General features: G+C 42.7%; 1 protein-coding gene across 3 annotated transcripts in view; it reads left to right on the top strand.

The window, feature by feature from the left end:
* Positions 1-12687, top strand: part of CNST (consortin, connexin sorting protein) — a 119117-nt gene extending 106430 nt beyond the window's left edge. For 2 of the 3 annotated variants that reach the window (XM_030303171.1, XM_030303170.2), the window contains exons 10-11: positions 6037-6172; positions 9929-12687. In XM_030303171.1, the coding sequence (XP_030159031.1) occupies positions 6037-6172; positions 9929-10134 (342 nt within the window). In that variant the 3' untranslated portion in view covers positions 10135-12687. The remainder of the gene's footprint in view (positions 1-6036; positions 6173-9928) is intronic. The other variant, XM_030303169.1, reaches the window with a different exon arrangement.
* Positions 12688-13032: the final 345 nt, after the last annotated feature.

Raw genomic sequence — 13032 nt, 5'->3', positions numbered from 1 at the left:
TTCCGGGTGAAGAGGAGGCTGAAGCTGGGAACCCGCAGGGCCTCCGGGCCAGGATAAGGAGCTGGAATTGAATTCAAACGGAGGTTGAATGCCATGATTTTGAGCAGCAGGTGTGACCTGATCTGCTTCCTGGCTGCTCCGTGGAGACTAGACTGTCCGGGGGCGGGGCCAAAGAAGGGAGACCGGTCAGGTTAGTGGCTTGGTTGAGGTGAGAAGCAGTGCAGGGTCGGGTCAGGGTAGCAGGGGGGTGTGGTGAAGGTGCACTTTTGAAGGAGAACAGACGGGACTCGCTGATAGAGTAGATTCGGGTGGGGCTGGAAGCAGCAGTTTGGAGGGGAAGAGAATCAAGTGTTTTGGAGTCTGTTTATTTCAACATTTGACTGGGGGTTAAGAAGTGGAGTGGTTCTTGACATTCTTACCATTTCTTTTCCTATTCTGTACTTATTAAAGCGTCCTGTTATGCAAACAAAAACAAATTACAAAAACACGAGGTAGTGCCTTACCTAGAAACTCAGAGACATTATAAAACTCCTGTTTTTATTTTTTAAAAAAGCCTTTTTCCTTTCAAAACCACTCTTTTAAAAGTTCAACATTGACCTGCTTCATCATTATTTTGTTCCTCTTTTGTTTTTATTTTTTTTTAAATGTTTATTTATTTTTTGACAGAGAGAGACAGAGCATGAGTGGAAGGGCAGAGAGAGGGAGGGAGACACAGAATCGGAAGCAGGCTGCAGGCTCCCAGCTCTAAGCACAGAGCCCGACGCAGGGCTCGAACCCACGATCCGTGAGATCATAACCTGAGCCGAAGTCAGACACTTAACTGACTGAGCCACCCAGGCGCCCCGATTCTGTTCCTCTTTTTTGCGCTGTCCACATCGCACTGTTCTAACGCACGTCCTGGGATAGGAGGTCACCATTGTGTTCTTCCTGGATGATGGCTTTCCTCCATATAGCTGCCTCCTCCTGCTCCAGCTGTGACTTGTTACATTACTTTGCTGTATTAGAAGCCATGACATTAATCTACTTGCAGATTAATTGCACGACCCAAAAGATCTTTCATCCACCCATCTCCTCCCCCGTGTCTCTAAATCAATGGATTTGGCCATTAGTTTAAGTATCTCTTAATTGGGGTGATGTGTAAGATAAGGATTTGTTGCTAGAGATAGAAAATACTCTCGAGGGGCGCCTGGGTGGCGCAGTCGGTTAAGCGTCCGACTTCAGCCAGGTCACGATCTCGCGGTCCGTGAGTTCGAGCCCCGCGTCAGGCTCTGGGCTGATGGCTCGGAGCCTGGAGCCTGTTTCCGATTCTGTGTCTCCCTCTCTCTCTGCCCCTCCCCCGTTCATGCTCTGTCTCTCTCTGTCCCAAAAATAAATAAACGTTGAAAAAAAAAAAAATTTAAAAAAGAAAATACTCTCGAAAGACCAAAGCACCTGATTAGGTTTATTTGAAAATCCTGTTCATCTCACTTTAATTGTAATATGTAACAGACTATATGCAGCCAAATTTTAATAGCCCTAGAAAATAAGATCTTTTCATGTAAAGGAAATGGCAGGAGGTTTAATGAGTGTGTATTCAAACTCTGCCGGTAACTGGTGCTACAAGGTAGGTGGGTTAGGTTAGCTGTCTGAGCATGGCCTGTTTTGAAAAAGGGGACCAATAACGCCTACGTAACGGAGTTGTGAAGACTGTGTACAGATTCACTGAATTATGCCTCTTATTCCATAAAGTGTCCCGATTCACAAAATAAGGGTTCTTATTATGGAGCCCAAGTCTAAAGGAACAGGCAGGGAACGTTGCTTATTCCTTCAGTGAAAGTGGCATTGAAGTTGGCACGTGCTTCTAGAGTGAAATCACTGGCACTTAAACTACTTGTGATACGCTAATATGATTTGTGAATGTTAATTCTCAAGTTAGAAACTGTGTGTTCCTGCTCCAGATTCACCAGCCTTGAAGTTCTGGATTGAGCAAGCCTATATCATTAAAAGAATATTATTTGGTATCTGTTTTCTCCTTTAATCTTGTGAGGAGGCAGTTTAACGGGAAGGCCTCTCTGAATGTTTTTCTTGTCATGTTAGGATTTACTGTGCCAGGAGAGTTGCAAAATAATTTTATTTTTTCGACTAGCTAATTCTTAAAACGCTATGTGGGCTGATCATTGATATTTGAGGGGAAGTGCAGAAGAACTATTTATTTGCAAATATACAGACTAGGCCAGATGGATGTCTTGTTTTGTTTTTGTTCTTAATTCTGCACTTATTCATAGAGCACCACCAGTGACAATTACATTAATTACAGCGTAGACATTCCTTTTGTTCTCAGTGGAAGCGCTGTTCTATTTTGGCTGGATAGGAAAGGAATTTGGTAATTGAAGTGGGAAACTAAATTTGGTTCTTAAAGCTTTATTTTTTCAAAATTAAGAAATTAACCTTTTTAATGCCGACATTATGGAAAAGAGGGGGGGAAAGGCATACAAACTTTTTTTAGGGGAGTTTGGAGAAGACACATTTCTTGGTGTCCGAAATCAACTTCTCTACCTGCTTCGAAACACTTGGCAGTCTTTTGAGTGAGACCCCAAACTAAGACCCTGACCTTGTTTTGGCTTACTTGACTTTGTACCATTAATTTTTTTTTAATGTTTATTTATTTTTGAGAGAGAAAGAGTGTGAGCAGGGGAGGGGATGAGAGAGAGGGAGACACAGGCGGCTCCTGGCTCTGAGCTGTCAGCACAGAGCCTGTCATGGGTCCCGAACCCACAGACCTTGAGATCATGACCTGACCTGAGCTGGAGTCAGACGCCTAACTGACTGAGCCACCCAGGTGCCCCGACTTTGTACCAAAAAAGACTTAAAAAAAAAACTCTGCCAAAGTTGTTTCTTAAACTTGTTATGTTTGACTGCCTTGGTGTGGGAGGTAGAATTTCTGTGCTGGGGGTAGATTCTAAGACCCCTGCCCCAAACTCTTGCCAGAACAGAAAGGACCACACCCACCTGTCTTCAGAGTTTCCCCCTTGGCCTGCGTCTCCTGCACCTAAACTTGGTCCTAGCATCCCTTGCTCTGTATCTGTAGACTACAGGACTACAGGGCAATTGGAAAAGAAAGATCCCTGGAGAAGGTCCCTCAGCAAGACTGAAAGGAAATAATGGAAAAGGGCACACTCCCTCACTTCAGACGCTGGGGCCGGCCTGCTGAAAGAAACAGGTTTTGGTGGGAGAGAAAAAGGAAAAGAAAGTATAAGGTATGGTTAGATTTTTAGCCAAGAATTAAGGGTTGGGTGGTGGAGGGTGTCAAAACAAAAATGTTGGCCCATCTCACACAACTGTAATTTCTTCCCTCTTCCAAAAATCTGCCAAAGTTCACCACCACCCATAGTAAATAAGGAGCGGGGAGCCAGTTAAGGAAGGCTTGCATTACTTACCTGGGTGACTTCCGGGCACATACCCCAGATTAGGCCAGGCAGGGGCTGAGGTAGCGACCTGACAGCCGGTGCACCATGGCTGGCTGCAGGGTCTCAGAAGCACATCTGTGTCTTTTCAGAGGATGTCACCTTGAGTTTCACCTCATCTTTCAACATACTTTTATTCATATTCACTGTCTTTTGATTCATGATTTGAGTCTGTTTCTTGAATTGATAGATTCAAAATTCATATCACAAAGATATAAAGGTAATGGTAATGCCATTCTGGGGCTCATCCTCACAATTCTTTTTTTTTTTTTTTTAATGTTTATTTATTTTTGAGAGAGAGAGAGACAGAGCGTGAGTGGGGGAGGGGCGAGAGAAAGAGAGAATCCGAAGCAGGCTCCAGGCTCTGAGCTGTCAGCATGGAGCCCGACGCGGGGCTTGAACTCATGAACCAGTGAGATCATGATCTCGGCCAGAGTCTGGCGCTCAACCAACTTACCCACCCAGGTGCCCCCCACACACACACAATTATTCTTAATACGATTGTTTTTTCCCTGGTAGTTAAAGCAACTTGAAAACACCTATGGTGAGTGAATTCACTGTTGGTAAATGTACGACTTTATTTTATGCAGACAATAGATAGTGAATGAGTCTATGAAAATTCCCTTATTTTTTTTACATTTACTAAAAATAAAAACATCAGTGATACATCATTGGTAGTAATATGGCCATTAAAACTAGTTTCCATTTTCCATTTCTCGCTCTTCAGAAACTTCTCGGTTTCAACATGGTACTTGTAAAATCATTTTTCTTTGTTGCATAAAGGGGCTCTTTTAACGTTGTATAAAGGGATGTTTAATGTCATTGCTTTCTAAAGAAACATTTGAAAGACCATTCTTTCGCATGTTTGTACTTTCCATTTTAATGTCACTAAAGTGCTTTAGTTTTCTCAGAAGAAAGACATCATCTGAAATACCCATTTCCTATAAAAAGATTAAATTGCTAACATTGATTTTTTTTCTTTTTGAGATAATGGTTTCTGTAGACCCACGTTCAGGGAAGCTCAGAGATTATATTGAGTTATTTGGCCCTAAAAGCCTTGAGTTATAAAAAGAACGAACAGAATCAGTAGTATTTATGCATAGCACATTAGCAGAGATGGCTGGCTGGAACTGGAAATCGTATTAAGGATTCTATGCCATCGATCAGATAAATGACGTGACTGGCAGTCCTCAGACTCCAGTGACCTGACACCAGCAAGGTATCATCTGGCAACACGCTGACATCTGTAGTGTTAGGCCCACAATGCCCACCTGTGTCATCACCTGCAGCCTGTCCAAGCAGGCCAGCTCACAAGTTCACTTCTTTGAATCAACCTGCTGCTTGGAGGGGGGCTGCCTCTGCTTCCCAGTCTGGCTCTACCGACTGATCCCCTTCTCCCTATACCACGGAACCTCTTTAACTCCTAAATGGCAAGAGTTTTTGCTTTTGTCTTTGTTCCCAAATAAGGGGTGGGGCGGAGGCAGGAGAGGGGTCTCCAGAGGAAAGCAGAGGCAGCTTAGAAAGGAGTTGGGGTGGGGGGACAGGAGATACTAGCAAACTCCAAGTATTAAACATTTGAGACTTCAGGGTCCGTTGTGGCCACTCAGTTCCGCTGTCGTAGTAGCCCTACACTGTGTGTGGGTGAATCGGCTTGACTGTATTCTGATTGAGTGCTATTGACAAAAAAAAGGCAGGGGCCTTTGGCCCACCACCCATAGTTTGCCAAACTCTGTATATTCCAAAGTACACATCCCTGGGAAAGTGGCTCTGAGATATTCCAGAAGAGAAGCCCTTAATATATTTTGGCCAGCAGAGCATCATTTTATAAATAACATAGTTTCGCAGAGGGACTGAGCTTAGCACTCATTTTGATGTTAAAAGTTGGCATCGGGGCACCTGGCTGGTTCAGTTCGTAGAGCACACAACTCTCAGTCTCAGGTTCCTGAGTTCATGGCATCAAATATATTTTGAGTCTCACACGTTCATTTCTTTTTTTAATGTTTGTTTATTTTTGAGAGCGAGCACAAGCAGGGGAGGGGCAGAGAGAGGGGGAGACCCAGAATCCGAAGCAGGCCCCAAGCTTTGAGCTGCCAGCACAGAGCTGGATGTGGGGCCCGAGCCCACAAACTGTGAGATCATGACCTGAGCCGAAGTTGGGCGCTCCACCGACTGAGCCACCCAGGCGCCCCTCACATGTTCATTACTTAAAAATTGCTGGTGAGTGAAAAACGAAGTGTTGGACCATCAGCCTCTGTTATAAAACAAAACCCAGCACTCGTGATTAAGCAGACAGGGGCCGTGAGTGATCATCTCACAGACACCCTGCCTGGAACGTGGAGCCAAGAGCCGTGCCAGGCCCAGTCCCCTGCGCCCTGCATCAGGTCCCCCGGCCCTGGGAGTGGTTGGGGGCTGTGTTTTCACACGTGTGTATTTGGCAGCCATCTGCATAAAGTAAAAGCGTTATTATAACAATTCTGATGATCAGTTGTGATGTTTTTTTTCTGTAGGAGTTGGATAAACCTACCATAGAAATGCAAATACCTGTTGGATGGAATTAGACTTTTTACCATTACATGTAAACTCTCTCTGACAGGTTGTTCCTGCGGAAGGACTGGTCTCTATATTAAAGAAGAGGAATGATAGTGTAGGAGGCCGTCCCGCCCAGATGCAGCAGAAACCGTCGAAACGAAGAGTGAGGTTCCAGGAAATAGACGATGGCTTAGATCAAGGTAAAGCACCCGGGGCTCCCTCTAGCACGGAGCTGGCTCTCGGTGTCGCTTGAAAGAGTGGGTCAGACGTGGGAGCGTGTTTGGTAATAGGATTTGTAAAAGGACACACGTACTTAGTCACTTTATATTCTATAAAGAAACACGTAGAATCAAGCAGTCATCACCTCTTCCCTCATTCCTGAGCCTTTTGTTCAAATAAGTGAGCAAGCAAGTTGTAAAATTCAACGCATGGTCTCCCTGTCTCACAGACAGTGTAGTGTGTTTGGAGCTCATTTTCAATTTCCTGTTTTATACGTTTTTTTAAATTATTTTTTAAATTGCTTTTTAACATTCATTTATTTATTTTTGAGAGAGAGAAAAAGCACGAGTGGGAGAGGTGCAGAGAGAGAGGGAAAACAAGAATCCCAATCGGGCTCCACGCTGTCAGCACACAGCCCGACACGGGGCTCGAACTCGTGATCTGTGAGATCATGACCCGAACTGAAATCCAGAGTCAGACACTTAACGGACTTAGCCACCCAGGTGCCCCCAATACTTTATTTATTTATTTTTTTTAAGTGAGCCTGCTATTGTCTTTTTTTTTCAGAGGCAGTTAATACTCCTTCTTTGTAGGTCTGAGAAATGTTTATGGGTTACAAGTATATTCCCTGGTGATTTTTTTCTTGGCTCGATAGACGAAGTGCCTCTGGACGGCGCGTTTACACTGTTGCTGTTGTTTACTTTTCCCTCCTGGGCTTGTATTTAAGGTAGTTGCTAAGTTTACGGAAGGCCTAGGTAAATAAGGATGAGAGGAAATATAGCCAAGAACCTGTCGTTGTGCTTCTCAAGTTTATAAAACAACTGCATTGTTACGAATAACAGTGTAACCCTGTCCGTACGCCTTCCAAGTATGACATAAAGGGATAGCGATAGAGGTTTCCAGAGTTTTACAGTAGAAAGCTTCTAATTTACACTTACAAAGGAGCCTCAGAAATAATCTGTTCCCATCCCTCATTTCACCTCTGCACCTTGCTTGTAACCACCCGAGTCTTCACTGGATACAGTGCTAAGCTCTGCATGAATGACACTGAATCGTTGCTTACCAGGAGGAGCCCTGGATTTACAGATGACATTCATTCGTCCGCACTCAGTGGCCATCTCGTCTCTAACCAGGCCACTCCGCTGGTGCCTTGCGGCCCCCAGGGTGACTGTGCCTCTCTAAACAGTTTCAATGCGTGTTGATAAAACAAACAGGACAGGTGTTTTAAAATATACTGCGTTTAAGTGTTTATATATAAATATATGATCATGAAAAAGACATGGAAGTACGTGCATCAGATTGTTCATATAGATGAGGGGGTGGGAGAGCATGATGCTAAAAAACAGAAGAGAAGGTGAAAAAATTGAACTGAGCAAAAAAAACAAAAACCCCAAGAGATACATTAATGATATTCTAGTTATTTGTGTGTCTAAAAATATATTTGCATATATATAAATTATTAAACCTATTGATTACTAAAATTGATTAAACTATAAATTTGTAAATCACAGAACAACATAGTTACATAATCGTGTTTATATGGGGGCGCCTGGGTGGCTCGGTCAGTTAAGTGTCCAACTCTTGGTTTGAGCTCTGGTCATGATCTCACAGTTTGTGAGTTCGAGCCCCCCATCAGGCTCCATGCTGACAGGGCAGCTCCTGCCTGCTATTCTCTCTCTTCCTCTCTCTCTGCTCCTCCCCCACTCGCTCTCTCTGTCTCTCTCTCATAAACAAATGAACTTTAAAAAAATGATAATTCTATTTATATAAAAATTCTGAAATCTGTGCCTTTGATCTGAAAGGAGACACATCATATTTGAGTGTTTGCCTCTGGGGTAGGAAGGGAATATGCCTGAGTAGGTGAAACATGTTAGGTATTTTTGGATTTGAATTTTACAGGAAGAATATCTTCACTTGTTACTGTAAAGTCCTTCAAATAAAGTCTATTTGGTTTATGATAAGTTTTATAAAATTTGGGGGTTTTTTCATCATAAAAATAATATATGCTAACCATGAAAAAACTCACACAGTAATGAAGTAAAACAATGTGCAATCTTCCAACCTTCCCTTGAGGGTTTCTCCCAAGGATTGATTGAAGTTTCTTACCATCTTTGCAGGATACATTCTGTATATATGTGTGCACACATGTATATACACACCAACACACATTTTTGTTCTAATACAAATGGGTTCATTATATACTGTTATGTCGCTTCTTTTTAATTTAACCATCAATCTTGGATATCTTACTACGAGAGAACATATTAAATTTACTTCATTCTTATAAACAATTGCATAGTGTTTCATTATATGAATGTCCCATGATTATTTAACTGGAATAACAGAGTCATTCTCAACTTTTTGTTATAACAGACTTTGCCAGACTCTGAATGTGCCTGTAAATACGCTAGTGTGTGGTGCAAATCTGTAAGCTGATTCCTAGAAATTAATTTGTTGGACTGAGTGATAGGGTCCAGCTGGCCTGAGACAGTCCTGGTTTACACCTGTTCTCCCAGCTTCTTTCCCCACTCTCTCTCGCCGTCAAACATGTCCCATCAGGAGGATAAATTAATTTCAAGTTTTAACGGATACTGCCAAATTACCTCCCAAGAAGGTTCTGGTACACCTTCATCGTGCTGATCATACAACTTTTTAGTCTTTCTCCGAAATTAAAAATTTTTTCTTTAATCATAAATGATCATTAAGACTTTCAACCAAAGGATAGTTATTTTCTTCAATATAGAGAGACTTGTACGGACATCTGTATTAAAAACCAACCTGCTTTGGGGCGCCTGGGTGGCGCAGTCGGTTAAGCGTCCGACTTCAGCCAGGTCACGATCTCGCGGTCCGTGAGTTCGAGCCCCGCGTCGGGCTCTGGGCTGATGGCTCAGAGCCTGGAGCCTGTTTCCGATTCTGTGTCTCCCTCTCTCTCTGCCCCTCCCCCGTTCATGCTCTCTCTCTGTCCCAAAAATAATAAATAATAAACGTTGAAAAAAAAACCAACCTGCTAGTTTTTTTTTTTTTTCTAATGTTTATTCAATTTTTGAGAGACAGAGTGCAAGCAGGGAGGGGCAGAGAGAGAGGGAAACACAGAATCCAAAGCAGACTCCAGGCTCTGAGCCATCAGCACAGAGCCCGACGTGGGGCTCTAAGTCACAGACCGTGAGATCATGACCTGAGCCGAAGTCAGACACTTAGCTGACTGAGCTACCTAGCTACCCCCCAACCTGCCAGTTATTAAGCAAAGTAAAGAGAAATCATCCTACTAGCTAGAACGTTACTGTTCCATGAGATGATAAGAGTAAAATTGAGTAATTAAGATGCAAAAGTGATCTCCCTTGAAGACGTTTTTTATTGTTTAATATCAAATTGACATTGCTTTAAGGTGGACGCATGATGTGAACTCCAAAGATGGTGTAACATCGAGGTGGTAAGTTGCACCCTAAAATAATGCCAAGATCACATCGGAGAAGTACTGTCCTTCTTTTCTTTTTTAATGGAAGTGGTCATATTCGTCGTATAAGTGAGCTAGCTTTCATTTTAGCGCTGACAGGCTCCACAAGTATCTTTGTGGTGACTAACAGGTGGGTCCTGTGGAGTCCTCAGGAGCACTGGCTTCCTGTCAGTGACTCCGCCTGTAGAGGACCACTATTGACCAGAAACGTCTTGAGAAGACCTCAGATGCTAGGATCTCAATTCTGAGCCACTGTAACCTTACTCTCTTCTCACGTTTGCAGATGAAGTTGGAGGTGGTTCCTGTATTTTACTGGTCTTGCTGTGCATAGCAACGGTTTTCCTTAGTGTCGGAGGAACTGCGTTATACTGCACTTTTGGTGACAGGGAGTCACCCGTTTGTACGGACTTTGCAGACAACATGGACTTCTATTACACTAAGTTCCTGCAGGGAATGGCGGAACTTAAACACTGGATCTACCTCTCCTAGCAGCACTCCAGAGGCACGGGCGTGCTGGCAGTGAGAATCAAAGAGCGAACCTTTCTAAGCAGCTTTTATTTTAGGAGTTCTGTAACACGCGTCCCCTTCCCCCAGCGAGGAACCCTGGACATCAGCAGCAGCAGCTTTAAATGGCAACACAGAGGGACTCTCAGAATAATCTGCATACTGAGCAGATGTCGGTCTGAGCATTGTGGATGGAAGGAATGGCCTTTGGAGAGCATGTGCCCTCCTCCATGCCGCTCCCTAGTGTGGTGAACTACACTGAGCAGAATTAAAAGGGCCGTGTTGGAGCCCCACCATTTTTAGCTGCCTTGTTCAAGCTAATGGTTATGACCAAGGACGCTTTTGGTTTACATTTGTTGGTCCAAAGACATTGCTTCCAGCCGTCACGCAATAAGTTTGTGTATAATCAAGAGGAGTTACCTTACAGCTTCATTGTCTTTTTTTTGGTTAACCTTGGGCGCTGTGTAATCTAGGCTTTGTGCGTTAATGCCACATTCCGTTCTCCATTTGCGAAATGATTGTGTGCGTGCGTGTGTGCACACGTGGGTGCGTGCATGTGTGGTTCAGACAGTTATCACAAGCAAATACCCAGCACAGACTCACAAAGGTTATCTTGACTTTAACCTGACCATAGATGTGCAGGCGCAGATACAAGGCATAACTGTGGAACAGATGAATTGTAGAAATCTTGGCCTTGAAATTAGAAACCGTGACCAATAGGTGACAGTTAATTTGATTAACTAGCCAAAAATTAATCACAGGCCTGGAGGTAAAGAGTTAAAACTAAAGAACTCCTGCCGAGTGTCAGGCACCCAGCTTCATCATGGATTCACTGCTTCCTGAAGTATGATGAATACTGGACTCCGTTCTCAGTAGGTGAGCACCTACCATTACGTTCTGAGGATCTAAGAACCAGAATAGAGATAAAGGAGATATTAATTCCTGCTCTAGATGCTTCAATTCTGGTCACATGTAGAATAAACTGACACCTTGGCAAATGAAATTAAATTATGATACATAATTCAGTATTAACAAATCCCGCAGTCAGGTGTTTGAATGTGCATTCATATCATGGGCTTGATTTAGACCCGGTTATGGGGTCATTAAGCGAAAATCCAATCAATCCTATCTTAAATAACTAAGTGTCTGATTTTTGTTTAAGTCCGTCAGTTTGGTGGCATTTCCTTTTGTAAGGTACAGCGGTCTAACATTTAGAAAGTCTTGCTTTGGCTTTTTATATCCTAGGCAGCATTTGAACAGAAACAAAACACATGAATTATAGTTTTTTAGCAAGTGATCATTATTTCTTGTTTATTTGTTAGGATCGTTTGAAAGAAAAAGGGAGAAATTACTTTCTAGTTGTTACTGGCTGGTACAGTACCTCCCTTGGTATTTCTGCTAATTTATTTAGATTATATGAATTTTAAAGGGCTTTTTATATGAGTTGGAAGTGTGTTGTTGAGCATGCATTCAGTTTTCCAATGCTAGATATTTAATTGCTATGTACTTAGTGTTTTGATTTTCTATCCTTTCAGTTCAGTGTATTTTTAGGACTGTTAATTTTTAAATTGATGTTTTATTTTCACTTAATAATGCTGTTGGACTTGTCTCTATCATGTCGCCATAAACTGTAATATTTTCAAGGATTATAGATCAAAGATATTTATTTAGAAGTGTACATGATACTGAAATTTAGATTCGTTATACCTAAGGCTGATTTTATTAGAAGATTATTTTAATGTTCTATTATAGATTTTAAGAATTTGTATTCAGATTGTATGTAAAATATGTAAAATGTCGATGGTACTGTCTTTCGTGGTTCTACAAGAGACATTCACAAAGTCTACTGTGAAGGGCATCCCATCATAGACAAACCTCTTCTGTTTAACCCTCATGATTTCTACTTACAGGAATTCAGTGATGGTGATTTCTGCCAGTTTTATGTCAAGATAAGTCAGAATTTCCCTCCTCTTCACCTCTGTTAGGTCACTGTCGACGTCCTAAATAATCCGCAGTGTCATATTTGCCTAAAGGCCACCAGGGCCACTGTAAGACCCCCGTCAGGGTCTTACACTGGTCTCACAGGGAGGTGCAAAGACGGAGACAGTACCCAGTTCTAGAGAAACCATGGGTGTCCTCGCCGCTTCCTGGGAGTCTGGGGGTGAGGTGAGCCCAGGAGCATCCTGATGTCTTGACTTAAAATAAGCACGAAATCTCAACTAGAGAAATTAGGGCAACTTTGAAAAATGTAGCAGTCATTTATTGCATGAATTGGACGAAGTCCACCTGGTGACGAGAAACCTGCGGTCTCACGCGTGAAAAATTCATTCCAGTTTTACTCTAATGTGATTTTTTCTGTCATTGGCAAGTGCTGACAACCATTTGTAACTAATCTTCCTTAAAGACTGTGTTTGAGGGTAACAGATCAAGCTTGTAATTTAAAATTACACCAACAGAGTGTCTCAGAGAGTTTATTTGAACCCCGGGGTGCTGAGAAAAACAGCTTTAATGTGACAATAAAACGCTTTGAGAAATTGGTCTGCCCCCCAAGTGGATGGCTGCCTATTTGGGGACGTCTGCTAGGTCCCTGTGGAAAAGCTCTTCTGGTTCTAAAACTCCTCCCCTATCTGCCTGACACAGGAATTGAAATTTACTCTAAGAACTTATTCCTTCAGATTTAAAAATCAAAATCCTCTGAGCTGCAAAATTGTGTGTTATGGTGAAAAGAATTTGAAATGTGAAGGTAGGTCTTATTTTGAAAGGCCAGGTGTGAATTGGGTCATGCTGGGGTGGCAGGGTGTGGAAAGAGGGACGGTCTGCAAAGAACAAAGAAGTCCTCTAACTGTTAACCTGCTTTGCTGAGGCTGGCTTGGCAGCCACCCA

This window comes from Lynx canadensis, chromosome F1 (assembly GCF_007474595.2).
Source record: "Lynx canadensis isolate LIC74 chromosome F1, mLynCan4.pri.v2, whole genome shotgun sequence".
NCBI lineage: Eukaryota > Metazoa > Chordata > Mammalia > Carnivora > Felidae > Lynx > Lynx canadensis.
This window is presented reverse-complemented; position numbering and strand designations above follow the sequence as displayed.